The sequence below is a fragment of the Hydractinia symbiolongicarpus genome, chromosome 3 (assembly GCF_029227915.1).
Source record: "Hydractinia symbiolongicarpus strain clone_291-10 chromosome 3, HSymV2.1, whole genome shotgun sequence".
NCBI lineage: Eukaryota > Metazoa > Cnidaria > Hydrozoa > Anthoathecata > Hydractiniidae > Hydractinia > Hydractinia symbiolongicarpus.
This window is the reverse complement of record NC_079877.1, coordinates 29,392,608-29,414,184: the sequence shown is the minus strand read 5'-3', so window position 1 is coordinate 29,414,184 and position 21,577 is coordinate 29,392,608. Positions and strand designations below refer to the sequence as shown.

At 33.9% G+C, this 21,577-nt stretch overlaps 1 protein-coding gene across 2 annotated transcripts; it reads right to left on the bottom strand.

Moving 5' to 3' along the window:
* Positions 1-1,392: 1,392 nt before the first annotated feature.
* LOC130636720 (transcription factor Dp-1-like) lies at positions 1,393-21,005 on the bottom strand. Of its 2 annotated transcripts, none has more exons than XM_057446540.1 (14): positions 20,702-21,005; positions 16,647-16,765; positions 15,613-15,718; positions 10,983-11,122; positions 8,845-8,939; positions 8,506-8,565; positions 7,833-7,950; positions 4,740-4,808; positions 4,264-4,407; positions 3,797-3,865; positions 3,534-3,682; positions 2,975-3,141; positions 2,838-2,886; positions 1,393-2,738 (listed from the first exon to the last, which is right to left on the bottom strand). In XM_057446540.1, exons 1-14 carry the CDS (start codon positions 20,748-20,750, stop codon positions 2,507-2,509), a joined length of 1,566 nt encoding a protein of 521 aa, XP_057302523.1. In that variant the 5' UTR covers positions 20,751-21,005; the 3' UTR covers positions 1,393-2,506. The 2 variants fall into 2 exon arrangements, with proteins under 2 accessions (XP_057302523.1, XP_057302524.1); XM_057446541.1 differs by having other exon boundaries at positions 4,264-4,395.
* Positions 21,006-21,577: the final 572 nt, after the last annotated feature.

The following is a 21,577-nucleotide window of genomic DNA, read 5'->3' as shown; positions in this document are numbered from 1 at the left end:
TATGGAGTGTGCAGGGGTCATGAAAGTTGTAAGCCCTTCTCTGAAAGAGGTATAAAAAAGATGTATTACAGGCCACACCGATTTGTCACCGCTAAATCTCTGTCAAAATCGCAATGTAAATTATCACAAAGAAAATAAATCCAGGGAGTCAATACTGCAATATTCCACAATTTTTGCAACCAGGAGCGGGTGCTTCTTTTTCGCTTTCTAGTATGATGAAATTTGGATAATTTTATCATTGAGTTTTGACAAGGTTCAACGTGATATCTGTGCTACGTTAGGTTGCTCGACATAGAGAAAAACGAGGATTTAAAAAACTAAAGAATGTATATAACACTGAAGAAAGTAGTTTCGTTAAAAAGAAACGAAAAACACAACCTTGTCTCCCAGGGCTTGGTAGCACTTATTTACATTTGGATGGAACCCGTCGGATTTGGTTTTCATTATCCGTTTACTTTAACAATTCGAGCTACAACTAACACACGCATGCGCATATTCTTAAAGTTCCAAAGAGAATAAAAACTATACAAAATGTTAGGGTAAATAAAGAAGACTTCTAATTGAGTTATACTGCGAAGTGAAGTACGACTAGCCTAAAACATTACACAGCAAAATTTCATTGTTTATCATTTTTACTTGTGGCCGCACGATATTGAAATAAAATGTGAAATTAAGCTGGTGTGACCACGAAGAAGCAGAAAATCAGGGCAGCAATATTAAAGAATGACAGTGCATCAGCGGTGGACAAAACGTGGCCTAGTTAACAAAGCTTTCTACGAGGGCATTAAAAATCTCATACTCAAGCTTAGATGTAAACGAATTTTTTTAAAGGAAATCCAACAATTAACACAAAATAAATAAATAGGAAAATTGATCATATTTGTTTGGGTGAGTAAAGTAGGTGAGTAAAGACCATTAAAAGTAACCATTTAAAAAGTGACGTCAGTATTCCGACTCCAGGAAATTTGTTTGTGATTTAGCGCAATGCCTCCCAAATAAACCATTCCGATTTCTCAGTGGTAAGAGAAATATGCTGGATCTCCCGGCTTGACAAGACGTGGTTTATAAACAAAACATATTTTTAAAAACAGAACGTGGGATGGCATTTTTTCGAAAATATGGCACATCTAGCCTCCACTATATAACTTATTTATAGTGTGATGACATAAAAGAGAGAAAATAGTAAGATATTCAAACAAAAACGAAAGTTCAAAATTTTAAACACATAATATTTACGTTATGAATATGCAGGAAGTTATTCAGACGGAGAGATATGCTTGTAATTAAACGTTGAAAGTGAGGTTTTAGAATCACTTATGAAGTTTGAAGCTGCTAAGCTTTCTTGCTTCCCTTGGTTTAAATTCGAAAGGTATTCCATATAAAACAAATAGGTGATAATTTTCCAATATTTCTATCTATTGATACGTTAAAGTTAGGTAAATGTTATATATATATACACAATCATACACCGACTATACTTTCAATACAAAACATGTTATAATAGTTCGGCCATGAACAAAATCCTAACATTGTGCGGAAATCTTTTAGAGCAAAATCTACACTGGTAGCATTGTTTACAAGAAGTTAAAAACAAAACGAGAACAAGAAGTCGAAAGGAGAACGCATACAGAAAAATGGTGAGATGACATTAGGAATGAAATATTTACAATATAACAAGAATAACATTAATGAAGATTTTCATAGTAAAGTTTGTAAAGAACAAAGCTACTGGTCAGAGATTGTTCAAAATAAAAATAAAAACAATTTCTCTACACATTTCAAAACTGGCACGGGATTACGATAACGGTAAAAAAATTACAGCTTAGATTTTACATTCAAGGAAGCGACACGATAGGAAAAACAATGAATGCAAAAGAAATAATGTTGAAAAGTTACACTTAAAAACGGAACAATCATTTCGATGTTAATACTACAACACAGATATCCATGTGTATCGAGAGAAATTTTAAAGATATCGTTTTTAATGTTTTTTTTTGTGTTTAAAATAAAGTTCCAGGTTTTTCGGTGGCCCACGTCAATGGAAAAGACATTAACCATTTTTAAGTTTACGAAAATTAATAGTAGTAGTTGCGTGAAACGACATTTCAAGTGCATCTGTAACGTTTTTGTTACTGAAAAACAGATACGACTTGAAACTACAAACACATCCAAAAATATCCACTTTCCTCGACAAAATGGTGAAGACCCTTTCCCTTGACATATTTCAAAAAAAAAAACAAACAACCAATAATTCTCCTTCACGGAGAATGTATACATCGTGCAAAATTATACGAAAAGCATCATCGAAATACATCTGCGGAATGTCGAAAATTATTTGGATTCAAATATAAACACAGCTAAATCTCTTTTTTCTCTCATGCCATAACTCCATGAGATGTGCTTCCAACAACATCACATTTCTATGTCCACTTTGCACAGTCACAGTATATAAACTTCACACCTCTGAATGATTTCCTTTGTTACAAAAATAGTCGTGAAAGGCTAATTAAAACGTCTCCGCACTATTCTCGTCCCCACTTTCGTTGTCCGTGTCATTTTCCGACTTTACTTGCGGAGACGATACATAGTTTCTTACGCGCTTAGCAGTACCTGCCGACAAAGTGGACGTTGATGGTCGTTTTTTTCGCGATGATTGCCGATGTGTGGAAGGACCTGGCGACGACCGTACCTCCGATGAAAGTGGCGTTGCCAAAGGTGATATCGAATTTTTTGCGTTTCTAGTAAATAAATTGACCATTTGAAATTACTTCTGCCGCCCATACCATAGTCTTTCCGATGGCGTGGTGGGGGAGGGGGGATAATGGAATTTGACATACCTATCTAATGCTATGAGTTCCATGTCACCGTAAGTACCGTTCGCCATTTCTAAAGTATTTAAAGACAGTTTGTAACTTGCGTGTAGTGGAGCTCCTGTAACGTAAACAACAACAAAATATAACAATGAACAGCTTACGCATAACATAAGGTTCCAGTGCTGTTGGGACCATACTTCTTGCAGACTTTAAGTTTACGTGGTTACATTCTCCTTTCTCTAGCCCGAATGACAAACCCATTCGCTTTAAAACTTCGATGTCATCATGAATTTCAAATGCTTCGTCGAAATTAAAAAGATATTCAGACCTAAGAAAACAGCAAAACTATAAAATTAAATTCTCACGAAGCACATATTTTATTAGCCGAAATTAATTAGTGTATACACAGTTAGCCTGCTATTTACAACAGAGACCATGATCACAACTAATCCATGACCATGACATGACTAATGACAAATCAAATTTTGACAAAACTTTGATAAAAAAATTCCAAGTTTCAACGTTGGTCATGTGAATGTGTTCCAAATCCTCAGAAATTTGTTTTAGTGTTATTTATATATATCATATGTGACGAAATTTTATTGCGTTTGAAAAGTGAGTTTTAAAATGTGAGAGTTGAGAAGATTTAAAGCAACTATAACTTCTTAGATAATTTCGCTTTATCTTCATTCATTATGTTTGTAAACGGGAGAAACTCACTTGTCACTGGAGATACTACAATCTATCACTGTTTTCTTGCTCGTGTTTACAATAATGAAGGGAAGATGGATACAAGCGTTGGATTGCGGAGGACCAGTTTTCTTTTCAGCAATCTTGTTTCTCTCGACTAGGTTTTTAAACGCAATTTGCTGGAATGTAAATGTTTCACGTAATTATTAAAAGTACTTCTTTATGAATTGTATTTAACAGGCAATTGGGTAGATTTCTCGTCAAGGACGAAGAAGAAAGAAGGTAGTTCTTACTTGTACTATTAGCTCTTTTAACTGTTGCTGCTTCTGTTTAATTCTTTCAATTCTCTCCTTCTTTTGGTCCTACAAAGGATTTGAAATTTAATTTGTACGGGGGAATAATATGTGTTTGCAAACTAAAAGTAAAATCAATCAATCAATCAATCAATCAAGAAGATAGAACAACAATCTGATGTAGACACAAAACGAAATTGAACAACAATGAATCCTCATACCATCTATACAGACAAGGTGCGAAAAGTAAGATGCAAGAACACTACGCTATTCCTTGTTTTTTGAAAAAAAAATTATTAATGATTTAAAAGAAGATGTAAGTTAAAAATATCTTAACTGAAAATATATTAAGTTGCCAAGCCTCGGTAAACAATTACCAGCCTGGGAGGAGTTTTCAACACAATGCTTAAACAATAGGGTTATCTAGAAATTGATTGCCTAAATTTTATAAAGTTGAAAATAAATACCTCCAGGTGTTTACATTCTTGCGCCGAATTCGTCGGCAGTCCAACCCATTTGATTTCTTTTTTCTCTTTTGAAATGATGTTCATCGCCATCAGTACGTTCAGTGCATCATACACGCGACGTCGAATATTTTTCTGATCATAAGACTATAAATCATTGCATAAGATAGACACACAAAGAGAGAGAAAGTTTAGAATGAGCAACTTAATAGTTGCAAAAGTTGCAAGACTGAAATCTAACCCGGTGAACAAATGAAATCTATTTTTTTCACTAGTTTTTTTTGGAAAAATTCCCACGTGTATGTTGACAATGATGCCGAAATGTACGCAGTAATACTTTTAGTCTTTTATTTTGAACATCTTAGCCCTTCCTCCACAAAGAGTCATTCATAAAAATGCAGGAGCACAAGTTGTTGCCAGTGCACTAATGCAATTTTGCAACTTTGACAAATAGTTGGATGACAACATAATATACTCACTTGATCAACAGTTGTCATTGCACTCTTCATGCTTTGTTCACTAAATTCTTGAACAAGCTCGTCTGCAACCTAAAAAATACAACAAAAATAAATCCTTGAAATCCAACACACATTATTAGCTGTGGAACACACAGCTTCTAGTTTCGGCTGAAAGCTCGAACAAAATCCTGATCTTCTGAGATTTAAGTGAAGATTTGCGTATCTCGGACACGGTTAGTAAAATTGACGTTTAATCTGCAATTTTAAAAGTTGCATAGCTTATGTTTGGAAAAGATCTCTTTTTGTCTATGTTTTCTATGCTTCTATATGCTAATAAAGATACCATCACATCCATGTAAATCTTAGTAAAATCATTTTATTATCTTGGCTATAACTGGCGTATATATATAGCAGGCCAGCTAACGTTGTCAGTGTCAGTAGGTAGCAATACAGACAGCTAGCTATAAGCTATTTTGTGGTTTTCTCCAAAGTTTTTCATTTAGTTTGGTATAAGTGCATTTTGTGCTATTCATCGTTATTACTTCTTGTGTTATCTTTTACCAACCTTAAGCTAGCCACAAAAGTAAGGAATGCCTCCTTACTTTTGTGGCTAGCTTCAGGTTTTGTGGCTAGCTTCAGCTCAGGTCAACTATAAATCTTGTAATAATACCCTGCAAATTTTAGCTGAAATACTCTGCTTAACAAAGTATCTTTCCATACATCATAGTTTATAATGTTAGGTTCACAGCAACAGAATAAAATATTTTATCACCGTGGTATAAAGTTTCAATAGAGTTTCAATGTTTACGTTTTGACGGGATAATAAAATGCAGACTATATAGAAGAAGAAAATTAACAGTCAGGGAGAACTGATAATTAGCTTGTAACAGGATAGTTAGTCAATACGGCTATAATACGGTGGAGATCTTTTTGCCTAAATTTCCACAATTTTCTTCAATATGTCGATATTGTAGGGTATGCCTTCCCCATATTTTTTACGCCTGACTACGTCCGTATTCATAAGGTTAATTAGCCAGTATTAGTTTGAAAATGAATATATATCTTTCATGCGCAGTCGTTTCTTGTTCTTATTTTCTTTTTTATTGGAGCATAACATGCTATGAAACTAGGTAGATGACTATTGGAAGATCGATATCGAAGAAAAGTGTGGAAATTAAAGAAATAAGATCTCTACAGTATAATTAGCCACATAAGCAGCTAATTTTACTGTGTGCCATATAATTTCCTGTATTGGCTAACTGTCCTTTAAAGGCTAATTATCAGTTCTTCCTGACTGTTTAAGTTATGATAAAAAAATTGTTAGGCTAGTAGCATTTTTTCACTTATGTATGTTGTAAATTAATCTGCATGCATAAACTAGATTTTAATTTCAAGATCAAAAAATGCCTCCATTTAAAATTAAAGTTTGTAATAGGCTGGTTGGTCTACGGATCATTGCATGTTTATTGTGCCTGTCGATTTGCACAAAAGATCTTGGGAATATATGAAACTACTCTAGAATTGCTCAGATTTGTGGAAATTTTCTGCAGACCATGTCTGAAAGGGCGTTTTATTGGACTAGCCTTCAACCCATAAAACAAGGGTTGGCTCAGATATTTTTAGACTTGCCATCCCTTTTTCGGGCGTCCTCAGTACAAAATGACAATTCGGCTATACCAGTTTGAATAAAATACGTATATTATTGAGCTTGCTGCTCAGTAAATTAAACAGGAGGGGTTCTACAATTTTGCCCGCCTGTTTAATTTTTCCTCTGTAAAACAAGCACCAAAAGCTCATTTTTATTAGTTATGCTATGAATAAATTATTTTCAATGCAAGCTCAAATAGAGCCTGTTTTTTGTGAGACACAATTTTTTTATAAGAAACACGCTTATAAGAAACCCGAGGCTCAAAATTTGAAAATATTAAGAAACTTAGCTTGGCTCAGTACCTCAAGCTCCCCCAGGCCATAAACTATTACAGAAAATATCACAGTGAGCTCTTAGCACTTTTTAATTGGTCAAATAGCAGACAAAACTAGAAATATATATTAAGAAAGAAACAACCCTTCATTTCCAAAAGCGATATGAATTATCAGAAAGCAATACTCATACTACTAACACAGCACTAGTATATATCACTTATGTACAAACAAAATCATTTGAACTGTAAAGATATAGGTCAAAAATGTTTTACTTCCATGTCGTCAAAATTAAGAACTGTTAAGAAACTTTTAGCCTCAAAATCAGAAAAAAATAAGAAACTTGAGCCTCAGTAGCCAAAACTGGTTTCTTATAAAAAAAACAGCGTGTACAGTATCTTGACTGCGAGAGGTAATTAATTGGCCTGGTATACGACAGACTGTAGCCTGTTTATTATTTTATTTGATTTGCAACCTTTATAGGGAAACGTGAAATAAAATATGTTGTCTGACAGTTTTTCCTATAGCAGACCGTAAGTGTTTTACTGGAAGCACTCCACACTGGTTGTGCGAAATGGTTTAACTGGACTATGTGGTCAACCTAAGTTGCAATGCTAACCTTTTGTTGCTTTAATGAATTTCTTATCTTCAATGCTCAATGTTTTCTTGGTGCTGCATATACTTTATTGACATAAACTAGCTCCTATGCAGGGATTTTGTTTTATTAAAACATGCTTTTACTGGTACAACTTTTATTAGAAACCTTATTTACTCAAAAAATGATGTATTTCATTATATTTCAGTCTTGCGTTTGTGAGAAGGTTAAAAAAAAGATATTTAGTAATTAGTCTAGCATCATCTGTCGCAAATGTTAGGCAAGCGAGGATTGAATTTTTATTGGCTTGTGATACGTCAATAGTTAGAAATAGGCTCTGTGTATCCTAGAGTAACAAAAAAACCCAGCTCCGTTTTAACATTGGTTCCACAGCTTCATCGCTGTACAGCTATCTTGTTTCTAATTCAAACAGAAGTGTTAAATACAAATTTTTGTTTAGGTCCTAGCTAGACAAAACTAAAGACAATTTATTCACAGAAATATAAAAAAATCACACAAGATTTGAGGTTTGAATTCTAAGCGTAACATAAATTTTTTTAAAGCCTTTCAATAGTACACATGTATTAAAAAACATTTACTTCGTTATATGAGGTGATTCCTTTTTGTTGAACCTTCTCACAAACTTTCATTGAAAAATGTCGAAGACCTTTTCCACCTTTCTCTGGGCCACAACGATTGGGAGTTCTTCTGCGTTTACTAAAAGTAAATGTTAGATTCATGTTATTATTCTGTATTTTTTTTAAAGGAAAACTATTTATAAGAAACTGGAGGCTGGAATTTCAAAAAATCAAAAACTTTCAGTACTAGATTTTTCAGGTTTCAAAAAATTAAGAAACTAATAAAAGTAATTTGCCATTTGTGTGATTGAAAATGTACGGAGTGTATGTCAATTCCATTCAATATATCATAAGTTTAAGAAACTAAATAAGAAACTTAAGAAAATGCTAGTAGTGTATTATTCAACACTATTTGGTGGCACGTGGATAAATCCACTGGTTGACCTATCCTATATTCAGCGCATTTCCCGTCTCCCTACTGCGGACCATTGTGCGTAACAGACAGATAGACGTATGGGTATTATCAAGGTATTATAATACACATAAAATATAAACTAGTCGTTAACCCGTGGAAAAATCCACGAAGTCCCCTGTCCTTTATATATCGCATTTCGTGTTTCCGTAAAAGGATGCGTCTTTCGCGGACAGACGACGGCTATTAATAAAGCTATGTTATTGCAACAAGTAAACACACCTGTCAAGCTGCTCCAGATCATAATCTGCACGAATTCTTTTTCGATTTAAAGGTGACGTCCTAGTAAATAAAGATAACTTTTATAAGGTGATTTCTTATTAAATGTTCTATTGTTACTGCAGTCTCCTGTTTTTATTGTGGCAAGCTACAACTACAAGAGAGTTAAGAGTCAAGTCAAGAGTTATACTGTCATATTTTCGTAAACTTCAAGAAGATTTGATTATGTCATTGTCTGATTAATTTTTGGGTTTGGGTAAAAACCATGTAGTACATGCATAACATGTATAAACTACACATCAAATCAGCTAAAATTTAAATTTCATTTATATATTTACTTACACCTGCCATGAATGACTTGGTGAACCATGAAGAGGTGATGTCAACACTGATGGGTTGGGATTATAACCAATTTTTGGAGGAGTTGAATGGATTATCTAAGAAAAAAATAAGACTAACTTTATCTTACAACACACCCAGTCTTTACCATGTTTTAATAATCACATTGATTGTAAGTATGCAGTTACGCACAGGAGAATATGGTATATATTTGTCACGTTCTGATATTTTGTGACATTGTGGTATATAAAAATAATTTTGTGACATTGTGGAATATAAAATTTTTAAGCGACTGTTTTGTCTTATGAAAAGTTCCCTCAAGTCAGTCCGTTAAACGAAACCTTTCCTCTACAAAAGATGATCAAGAAATAAGAAACAAATTCATTTAAAATGGAATGATGTCACACAAGTTAGTAATTTATTGAACAGAAATTCCTCACTGACAGCGCACACCCCCACACACATGTGCAGGTTTGAGGCGTGCAAATATTGTTTTCTTTATGTCTGCGATAGCTTTCTGAAATTATCGAAATTACGAAAAAAGCGAAATATAAAGTCAGAGAATGCTTTAAGAAGGCTATACAACCCTTATCGTTAACTAAATCTTTTTCATGCTGTAGAAAACTGCATAGTTAAAATGCACAAAAAGAAACAAAATAACGAATTATTACAGATTGCATGTAACAACAATGTACGGAAGATTCTTTCTCATGTTTTTATAATTTTATTATCCATTTTTATCTTACCAATCATAGTGTGCATAATAAAATGAGTGGTAGTATGGGGAGGACAAAGTTCCATGTGGCTTATTAATTATATTTTTAATATTTATAATCGTCTTTCGAAGAAATAAAGTTTAAAAATAACTAAAGAAATAATAAGTAAAAAAAAAAATCTTTGATAGTAACGGAATATTTTTTTAGTAAGGAATTTCATGAGCCATCCTTAGCATTGAAATGTTAAATATCGTTATTAACCACGCTTCAACTTTCCATAATATAATTTACATTAAATATTGTTTGTCCCACAAGTAGTTACAAAGTTTAATTAATGACTTTACTCACAATTTTACTCATGTATCATATAGTTTCCGAATTCTAAATTGTTAACTTTGTTGGAACTTGCTCTTCGCATGTTCCCTATGCCAAAAGAAAGCCCCTGGGTAGTGTAAGGGGTAAAGGAATTTTGTTCTTACTTTTGCTTCTTAAAAATTTAATTTTTTAAGATCGCATGTGCAGAACTATTGAGCTACCTAAAATCTCACGAAATGGCCTGTCAAATATAAGAAAAAATACACAGTTTATAATCACATTACAATGAACATTTTAAGCACAACTTGTTATCAATCTTTAGTTCTCCTTTAAAGATAAGAAACAAATGGTGAAAGGTTATTGAGTATTTCTTCAAAGATTTTGCTCCAGTTGAATTTAAATACACTGTAATTGTTAATTAGAATCTAATTGATATTTATGTATTATTTGATCTGCCCTGTTTTTCTCTTTTTATATGTCTCTTCTTGTAAACATCTTAAGTCCATCATACTCATCTTGTCGCTTGCGATCTTGAATTGTGTTTTATCTTTGTATCAGCAAAAATGAATGAAGTATTTGATTGGCCTATTCTTATCAGCATTCAAAACTCTTGAGGCTAAATAAAATCTTGCATATTGCAGAAGTCACCAGAGATAACTATTAAAATGCTGTCACTGACAAGGTTCCATACAAGCAGTACTATGGAAGAGAGTCAATAATAAGGTTTTCAACAGGACCTATACTTAAAAACACCAAGGGAAGGACTAACTTGTGGCCTGCTATTTCGTGCACAAGGGGGAACTTTGAGGAGTATATTATCCTGAACCCTGTCGTTGTATGATATGATTTAAAGTGCTGGTTCTCTTTCTCTTTATTTTCATTTATACCTAATATTTCTTCAATTTAAGATAAATTTTAGTAAGCAGGGCGGTATTTTTTATAACGCCAATTTTTTTACATTCCTTAGGTAGCAAAGGATGCTAATTACCACAGGATTGCTGAATGCTAACATTAATTCCAGTCTGTATGTTATATCCAAATTAACTAAGTGTTGACAGTTTTTTGTATACTATAAAATTAACGAAAGGATTTAGAACTTTAAGAACCTACCTGTTTGCGCTGTATATTGGGTTTAGGTAATAACAATGGTTGAGTTGGAGCTACAATGATTGGTTGAGTGATTTGGGTGATGTTTGTAGTTGAAGTTATATTTGCACTTGGTCTTGATGATATGAAAGCCGTTACCATTCCTAAAGAAGAAGAATTATTCTTCAGATTCTATAATTTATGGCATTAAAAGATGCCAAAAAAAATTATGCAGTAAAATTTACATTAATTAAACTTTTTACAATTTTGCAGGAGATTTTAATGCAAAATATGAGAGATAAGATTTTTATTTGCATTTTCGTTAGGCAAAACATAACAAACATGTGTGTAACCAGTAGACATACATGTAAGAGGCTATGCTTACACTTTTACAGTGGGGTGAGTTAAGCATATGATATACTCACACGTCAGGGCTTAAAAATTTAAAATCTTAGGACACGTCTTTTTGTGTACCTCGTAGGCTAATTAGACCTTAAAACCTTGTAGGCACATGTGTGTATGCTATTTGTACACCTCACCTTGCACCTCAATATCAGTTGTATTAATATTGGTTGTAATAAAATGAATATAGGAATTGAATTAAATTCTGATTAAAGTGTTGCCACTTGGTAAACATTCTTATTAGTAAAACACATAACATATTTAATTCTTGTCCCAAAAGAAAATCTGTGCATTTGAAGCTCCGACATGCAAGATCAAACCATGTTGTCAAGGCAAAGAGAAGGAGGGAAGTGCCAGGGGGTCAATGTATGGACAACAGCAATCGGCAACACAAGACTCCATTTTAATGTTTTCATAACAGGGAGTCGAGTCCAGGACGTGGCCATTGGTTCACTTGATGTTGTTTACAGTCCCTTTTGAAAATACAAATTATGCACATTTTGATGGAAGTTGCATCTGGTTTATCGTCAATACATTCAGATGCAGAATCAAACATTTAATGATGAATGGTGTTTCACAGGTGTCCCACAAAGATCGATTTTGGGGCCACTGCTTTTTGTTGTATTTTTTAATTATCTTGTAGACTTTTAGCATAGCAAATGAATTAAATAAAATATCTGAGACTATTTTTTCTTTAAGTTTTATATTATTATATTGTTGTTCTTTTAGATGCTTTAAATAATAAATACGCATCCTTGTGATGAATTGCTACAAAAATCTAGAGTTTGTAAAAATACAAGTGAAAAGCAAGGTAGATGTTATTGATATGAAAAAACAACCTTGGTTCCAGGCTTAAATTAAATAAAGTCATTTAAAGAGAAATGTTTTAACACAATGATGCTTAAAACTTTTTTTAGAACAGATTTTTTGTTACATAAAATCAAGTTACACCTAATCAAGTAACGCTAAATATGCATCGTCAGCTGAATCATTCCCAGAATCGGAAGTTTCCACTTGTATCTATAAAAATAGCCGTCGTCTATCTGTCTCTGCGCGGAACATGGCGTCCTAAGTACGAGAACCGCAGAAAATCCCTGCGGCCCTGCAGCTTTATTTTGCATCCCAGCAGACCCGTTCTTTTTACAGGCCTTGGACCGCTCACTCGCAATAGACCAACAGGGCTGGATTTTCACAAATGACCAATCCAAGTGCTTCGCGGCCTCACCATACCGACGGAGGGAACATGCTACCCAATTCTTATGCTAAATAAATGCAGTTACGCAGCTTCCGCTTTTAATACTGTAATGAAAAGTTATGCTGCCAAATAAAATTGCTGAGTATTTTTTTTAACTAAGTTATTTTTTGAAAATAAATATGACACCAGAAACACATAAAGTTGTGTGCACTACATTTATTATACTACATACTATATAGCTGTATTAAATCACTTTACGTGAATGTGTGTCACTGTTTTTGGCTCTTATTCATCGCTCCATCGGGCGTTCAATGTTGTGTAACACAGTTAGTTGGGGTTTACTGGGCATTTCAATGCCGGGTCCTCCAACAGACTGTTTTCTGCGTTTCTATTTACACCGAAGCTGTTATATTTTTTTTGAAAAGTACGCCTGTACGAATGTGCACCACGGTTTACCTGAACTGACTGTTCAGCCCTGTGTGAACAACGGACTGTTTCTTGTGTTTTTATTTAAACAGAGTCTGTGAGAAAGGGTATTATCCCTACACACCTGTGCAGCATTGTTTAACTGTACTAAGTTAAATTAAATTTCTAACTTTTAGAAAAACTTATTGACCAAATGTTTTTGCCATGAACGGGTAACAACAGTTTGTAAACTCTATTTTTATTTCAGCTATTGTTGCGGGATAGTTATTTTTTGAAAAATATCTTACAGTCGCAACACTATAATGGTGTAAGCGCATTACTTGATTTATAACATACTGTATACATGTACTAAGGCACTCCACCGGATTGTGTGGAGCAGTTTACGGCTGTTATTAAGCGCTCCACAGAGTGTTCACACCTTGACTTGTGGCTTACCCTAGCGTTTCGGCGTCGGGTTTAGTTTTTAATAATAATAAAAATGAAGAATTAAATTAGTAAAAATTACTCAAAGGTAATAGAGGATGGACACCAAACAATGCTGCAAACATGCTGCAAGCCTTAAGTTATTAATAACAATTGAAGTATTTTTCAAATCATAAGGTATATTTTTTTATAATGCAAGTGTTTTGACTTTTTTGTCCAACTGGTGGCCTTATTAATTTAAAATAAAAATATATTATTATGCAGTTATTGGTCTGCTGATGATGAATAAAGTTTTAACATCGCTTTCACGAAACAGATTAACCACTTTCTTGGTTTGGCCTAATTTTATAAACATAAATTTTTTGTTTCTTCATCAGGAGAACTTTCGTAATTTCCCTTTTTTATACTTGTTTAATTTTTTCACCTAAATTTAATTTTTTAACCACAAGCAGATACAAACTAATTTAATGGCATTAATAACAACTAATGAAAATCGGGTTGCTATTACCCAGGGTAACTTGTTAATGCTTGACCATAATGATTTACCGTCATTGATAGTGTCGCAATGATTGGGGTTCACTGCTCATGGAGCTTGCTCTGTGAACCTCCTCCACTCCTTAAAATAGTTTAAGCTTTGTTCGGTGTACAAAGTAATGGGAATGGATGTTTGTATAAAATTTGCCATGGCGCGCAGGTTATCACGCACCTAGGTTGAGGTAGACGCGTGCGGAGACGTGGGTGCGTGATCATGCGGCTTATATGACCAGCTCTGATCTGTCATCTACAAAAACTCTAATGTATGCCGATGACATTGTCAGTTATTGTGCGGATAAAAAATCAGTGAATCGAAACAACACTGGCAGAGGAGTTTGAAAGAGGTTAAATATTGTAATGAAAATGAATGGGTTATTAACATGAACGTTGGGAAAACAGAGATCATTGGAACAACGTGCAGAGAAGATTGTCAGAAAAGAACTGCTGTCCACCAAAACATCAAAAAGAACAAAACAATATTTTTTGTTTTCTAGTGCTTAGATGCTGATGTTCGTCCAAACTTTCAAGGTTATATGAGATTCAGAGTCACACAATGAATACACGGAATAACCAAAAGTCAATAAAACTTTTAAAATGTAACCTTGAATTTGGAAAAAAGTCTTTTTACTCTATGGGAGCAAAATTTTATAGATCTCCCTATAAAGGTTGTTTTTCAAAAAGCTTGCAATTACACTTTCTTGATATTGGATTTTTTTTCACTTCACATTTTTTTTGTTTTTTAATGGTAAGTTTATCTGAGTTTCAATATTTGTATGCCGTCCTTTTAGTTCTTTTGAGTTTCTCTACAACTTTGTCACAATTTTGTCTGTGTCTAAAGTTTTTGTTTTCACGAAAGTACATACACTTATTTTCTAATCTTATGTAATAATACGAAGTGTGTAGGACAGTCATAGTGGATATCGCTATTTTCCTTTGATGTGGCCGAAAAGTTACGTCTGAAATGTTAAATTTTATGACGTTACGGTACGGTCAATAACACTACTTTAGCGTTAATATCTTAATTTAAATTAATGAAGCCATTGCATCGCACTTAAAACTTGGAAACGAGGTTGTGACGTCAGTCATTTTTCACCGTGCAGGTAACTAGAAACCACCTAGGATCAATTTGGGTAAGTTTCCCAAACCTGGGTTCACGAATCCGTTTCGGAATGGCCAGGCTGATGACGTCATGAAAAAACCTTTAAACTCCAATATCTCAGAAACCGTTTCTCAAAGATACATGATCCTATACATTATCTTGAACACCGATTTAACCTCTATAAATTACAAGCAAAGAGTAAATTAAGGCATACGTCAGCAAAAAATCTAAAACCAAATTAGCTGCTCTAAGGGAAACAAATCAAGGTTGTCAATGAATAGGAAAAAAAACACCTGCAAAAGATAGTAGCTGAGGTAAATTTTTAAGTGGCACTTAATGGGTTAATGCTCTTTTTGGTTTTATAAGCAAGACTGGGGTTAGGAATAACCTTGACGTATTTGGGATAAGTTTTTGCCTGATTTTTTTTAAACAGTTGCTGAAAGTTTTCAAACACTTCCAATATAATTATGTACAAAGCATTAATTCAGAGCATTCAATTTTTCTTTGGTAGTCAATGTGAAGTGGAAGACTATAAGCATTCACTAATTCAATAAAAATGTTAAAGAGCAGCTCACCTTGGTTAGATGATGTTCCTGCAGTGCCAACTAAACTTGAAATACTTGAAACTAATGTTGCCATAGTTGTCACTTTTGTTGCAGCAGTTGAGTTGGCCATTTCAGACTAAAATGTATTAAGTTATAAAAGATTTAATAAAAACTGAATATGCGCCCTTTCTATTGATGCAGTTTTGTGAGCACTTATAACAAGTGGTACTAGCAATCAGGCGTGGAAATTTGTGAAGGCTGGGTAAACGATTTATTTTTATGCTCTTTTTCTAGGAAAATAATCTTTCTATGCTGTCTTTAATTTTGTGTATGCAGTGTAGTCTTATATTCAAAGAAATTTTTCCAGAGTTAGCTAGGTAAAGTCAAAAATCTTAGTAGTGTTGAAGCTATAAATAAATTGGCCATGGTCTCAATAAACTTGGTTGGTAAATAAAAAATAAGAAAAAATAACTAGTTTTTGTGCCAAGATTTGACATAGTTCTAGACAATAACTTATCCTTTATTATTGCAAGTACCATAAAATTAAATGTCTTTATACCACGAATTTCAATATTACAGGTCTTGGCCTGTGGTCATTTTGATTTTACCAGCATGAAAAATGCAATTTTGGTTTATGCTAAAAGTCCTATAACTACAGTTAAAATTAAAATGACTTAAAACTTAGTATAACATGTTTTTAAACTAGATTGAGAAAATGGAGCCAAAGAATATTTCTTTTATTATCACAGTTCCAAGTTCTTAATTTCACTCAACATTTTTTGCCAGCATATCAAATTTGGAAATAAGATACAACATAATTCTTATGACTGAAATAAGTAGGATAGATTCTAAAACAAGAATTTAAAAATACACTTTCAAAGTTCAAACAATGTGAGAATACTCTATAATTCAAAATCATATACAATGTCCATTCTCAATACAGAGTTTTTCAACCTGATGGACCTCTGATCATGCATGGCAAGTATAATTGGTGCAAATTATACTGAAGAAGAATTACTCTGTGCACCCGGGCTAAAATATGAATGACAAAGTTTAATACATACCTCAATGTTTATCTGTTGCAAGTTGTTTTCCTTAAAGAATGTTTTGAAGTTGTTTTCCTGGGTGTGTGCCTGTATTCCTTCTTGTTTTAGAGCTGCAGTGGTGTGTCCAATCTTCTTTTCTAAAAGAAAGATGTAAATGTTTGGTAAAGATTCTTAATAATGTAATCATCATAGATAGATAGATGTAATAATAATAATAATAATAATAATAATAATAATAATAATAATAATAATAATAATAATAATAATAATAATAATAACAAAAACCTATAGTTAGTGGATTGTTTCCACTGGGGGCCACTAGAACAAAAAAGAAACAAAAAATGATAAACCTTAGACTGCCTCAGCTCAATCAAACATAGTAACATTTATAATCTGTGAAAATTGAAAAGAAAAAGAATAAAAAAAAAATTAAAAAGTTAAAAAGTGATCTCCATTAGAATTTGCCAAATACATTAGAGATGGAAGTTTTAAACAAAAGCAGACTTTCATGACAGGTCACTTGGTCTGGAAGATTATTCCACACTTTTGCAGCTCTAAATGGGAAGGCTTTTTTGCCAAATTCCGCGTTGACCAAGGGAAGTGTCAACCTGTTTTTTGAAGCTCCTCTTGTTTGATGATTATGACAGTTTTTTGTCAAAAGGAATTCTGAAATTCTGAAAGAGTGCATGAAATCAGGAGCAATATAATTCATGGCTTTGAAAACTAATATGGCATCGTTTTTGATGAGTAAATTATTCATTGAATATTCCCTCTCTTTCCCAACACATTTTAATCGTTTTTCTAGTTTTCCCAATCTACCTTGGGTGGCACAAGCCCATGCAGAGGAGCAGTAGTTGAAATATGGCATGACCAGTGCATTAATTAAAACGTTTTTTGTGTGAGGTGTTAAACAGAATGCAATGGTTCTAATTTTAAATTATTCAATTAGTATTTTTCTCTTTATGTCATTAATGTGCTCTTTCCATTGCATTTTTTGATGAAATGTTACCCTAAGATATTTAACTTTTTCTCTCCTCTTCAAAGGAATATATACCCATATAGTTAATAGTTTTGTTTTCAACTTTTTTTAACTGGCTGTAGTTGCTGAAAAAGATTTTTTCAGTTTTGTCCATATTAATAGTCATTTTGTTATTATTCAGCCAGAGGTCGACTTGCGAAAGTTCTAACTCAACCTGGGAGACAAGGGTATCCAAGTTTTTATGGGACGAAATAATTATTGATCATCTGCATATAAATGGTGGTAGCTTGAATTGATGACAGATTTTAAGTCATCAATATACAAAAGAAAGTTCAGGGCAACACAGATCCCTGTGACACCCCAAAAGTGTCTTCATGAAGCAGACCTAATCCTGTGTCCTGAGTCAGCTGCATTCGGCAAGTTAAGTAGATGTGCATAGTTTACATGGCTAGCCTCACCAATATCGAGGGATATACAATGTCTATTATTTCCAGAAGGGGCCATGGCTTTGATGGGGAGTCCTGGATTATTTAATGCTTTCTTTAAGCTACGCAACCCAATTAGGGTCAGCGCTCTGCCAGAAAACACCTTGCCACATCCGAAGGCCCACACAGTGCGCCATCTACCCAATTTTCCTCACATGGCTTGGGTGAAACTGGGGCTACGGTAATATTCAATTGCCCATATTGAATCGCTGCCAAGGGGAATCCAACCCTGGTTTCCTGCACAAAGTACGAGAGTGATAACCGCTAAAAGGTCCATCTAGAAGAGTGCCATGAACATCTCAATGGCCTCCACCGACAAATTAAATTCACTGTGGAGGCAAACCTTTCCCTGACACATTGGTCAAAGGCAAGAATGGTACCACATCAGTTTCAGTATATTGTAAACCAACACAAACTGACCAGTATCCTAACTACAAATCAAGCCATCAGAAATGTTGCAAAGAAAGTGTCATATCTTTATTACTCAATAATTCCAACAGCATAGTCACTGATGAAAAGGAGAGGAAACATGAGATTGGACATGTGAAGAATGCATTAATAGAAAATAGTAAGAAAGACATCATGCTGGAAGAAAATAAAATAAAAGAAGATCCAACTAAGACAACAGTAAAACATCAGAAGAATTTATCGCATCAGCATTCCTACCCTTCGTATCAGGTACCAGCGACATCCTTCGTCCAGGCCTATCAATAAGGGGAGAGCAATTGCTCTTGCTCACCCAAAGGCTCGCCCAATTCTGAGAAATGAGAAACTAGCTGAGCCATTAATTGCTCCCCCAAATTTAAAAAAAAAATTCTGCCTGAGCAATATTAATTCATCTCACATGGAAATCAATGTCCTCTTTCTTATTATTTACAGTAAAAAAGAACCAAAATATATAAAAAAGATAAAATAACATAAATAAAAAAGACAATAATAAAATATGCGTTTATAATCTTATTCTATTTATTCAGATTGCTCACCCAGTTTAAATTATTGTAACCTTGGGGGAGCGATTTATAGCTCTGGTGTTTTTTTCTTATTGATAGGCCTGTTCGTCGAGTTTTAAGGCAACACAAGATCAAATGCATTCTTAACTCTAAAGACACGCTAAGAAGCACATTGTCTAAACCAAATGACAAAATACACCTGGAAGAACAAAGCAATGTTGTTTACGAAATCCCATGTAAAGATTGTGATGCAGTGTATATAGGCGAAACAAAAAGAAAGTTTAAGCAACGAGTACAACAACATATACGCGCAGTGAGAAACGGAGATGTGAAGAAAAACAAAATTGCGGACCACAGCTGGAGCAGAAGTTATCAGTTTAATTGGGATGAGAAGAAATTCATTGACAAAGAATACAGAACGGCCACCAAGATTAAAGAAACCATCAACAGTGACATAAACAGCATCTTGTATTAACTTCCTGAGGTTTGGTTACCAGCCCTACAGAAGAAGTAGTTACCTACATCTAGGTCCGAAAATGTTAATTACCGTAATTAACTGTAATTATCAGCTCGTTTCTGATTGGTTAATTTTTATGAATTTCGATCCTCTGCAATTATATAAATACATGCTCAACATCATTTTACTTTGCCTAATGATGGGAGAAGGATCTCCCGAAACATCACCTACTAAACTATCATGTTCAAGAAATGATAAACTTTCCACACTAATATGATATTGGGTGTTCTTAAGTAAATTACATAGCCTTGTTTCCAGTTTCCAAGGTACTGTTACCAGCGTACTGTTAGCGCAGAGCCCAAGGATTTTTTTCATTGTGTGCAATGAGGCAAGTATTAATCAGGCATATATCGATAAATAAAAAATAAAAATTATTTGTTGACTTCCCCTCATTCCACAATTTGGCTGCAAAATGTTTAAAGTGCAGTAGTAGTGATTTATGTTTTATGTGGTTAGCCTCAACAACTTCGAGGGATATAGATGAATTCCTTTGTTTACATTTTTAGGGGTAAGCTCTGTTAGAAAAAGATGGGGGTGCTATGTGAAGCAAAGTTACTTTTAGTTCATTTTGTCACAAAGGTATTGTTAGGACTTTAAATGAATTCAAATATATCAGAAGGCACCAGTCAACACTCAACTGAAGAGTTTAAAACCTTAAACAATGGTTTTACAAGAAAAATCAAGAGAAAAAGACCGCTTTACCAAATCCTATCATTTTTTTCCTGCCACACAAATGCCAGAGCCAGTTAGATTACCGCTGAGAAGTAAACAAATAACGTCTCCCAAGAATTCATCCATACTCTGTTGCAGTGTTATATAGGGTTTTGAGTGTTCCTCTGATTTGAGTGTATTAATAGAATAACCAAGGGATCTGATACATGCAGCAGGGTGGACAGACATACCTTGCCCATCCAAGAATAGTCAAAAAGAAAGTAGATAAATAAGATGTAGACTTTACTAGCTTTCAGTTTTAATCTTTAACAGGACAAGTTAGGTAAGTTGTTTTGTTTTTAGGTTTCCAACTCAAGCTATTTCCTGTGTTTTGTTGTGGCTAAAACTTAATAATTTAACTTCCAATAGAGCGTTAATTGGTTACTAAAAAATATCGCAAATATTTACATAAATATCTATCTGTATAATACCTGGCTTTGAATTCCATAACGTAGTAACTGCAGTCCCAGGATTAGCCATACAATTTAGCTGTGTCACAATAGTCAGTTTTTTTCGCACGCATCCAGAGAATTTGGTTGTGGGGGCTTTACACCACAAATACTAGTTATTGCTGTGTGGAGGGGAAATTTAAGTCAAATAGCAACCACTGACATCTAAAATTTTGTAATGACATCTAGCTAAAAAAGATTTCTATATCCTTGGCACAAAGTTTACATTTTTGTAAACATTGGCTTCTTGTTATTTTTGTAGTTCAGTAAAACGAGCGAGCTTCGCGGTGATCAAAGAAGACCTTCTATGATTGGTTAAAATGTCAGAATCGTCGTGTCACACATGCGCAGAAGTTAATTTTTGGTCGTCCCAGGCCCTAAGGGGAACACCATAAACAATGGCGGGAAATAACTCGCTGCAAAAAAATTTTATGGAGCTTGGCAAACAAACCACGGAACGAACGTGTCCATGGCACGAAAACCGCATCTGATTGAGATGGCTCGTTTATACGAATAATAATCATTGCTTCTCTCCCAGGCAAGACTTATTTTCTAAATATTACCCTTCAAGTTTTTAGTATTTTGTTTTGCTCATCTCGAGAAAAGTGAACCTGAGTGACATGTCAGTCTACCCCTCTTTTTGCATGCCGCAATATTTCAATATTTTCGATCCGACTTTATTATTTTTAACTGATTTTCGCGCTTTTCCGCCAACAGCAAAAGTTAAACTTCTGTTTTTATAAAAGATTAAAAAGTAGAAATTTAGCAGTAGTTGACGGTTTTTTCGTGTTTAAGATAAGAAGAAAGTTTATACGCTTTTTTTCACAAGAATATTATGCTTTATAAGAATACTAGGCT

Bases quoted from the DNA above. Each gene is read 5' to 3' on its own strand.
- LOC130636720 (XM_057446540.1), bottom strand. From the start codon at position 20,750: ATGGCTAATCCTGGGACTGCAGTTACTACGTTATGGAATTCAAAGCCA. The intron at 4,809-7,832 runs GTAAATGTTTTT...TGTATTTTTTAG, and splicing joins GAATCACCTCATATAACGAA to GTTGCAGACGAGCTTGTTCA. The intron at 3,866-4,263 runs GTATTTATTTTC...AATCCTTTGTAG, and splicing joins AAGAATGTAAACACCTGGAG to GACCAAAAGAAGGAGAGAAT.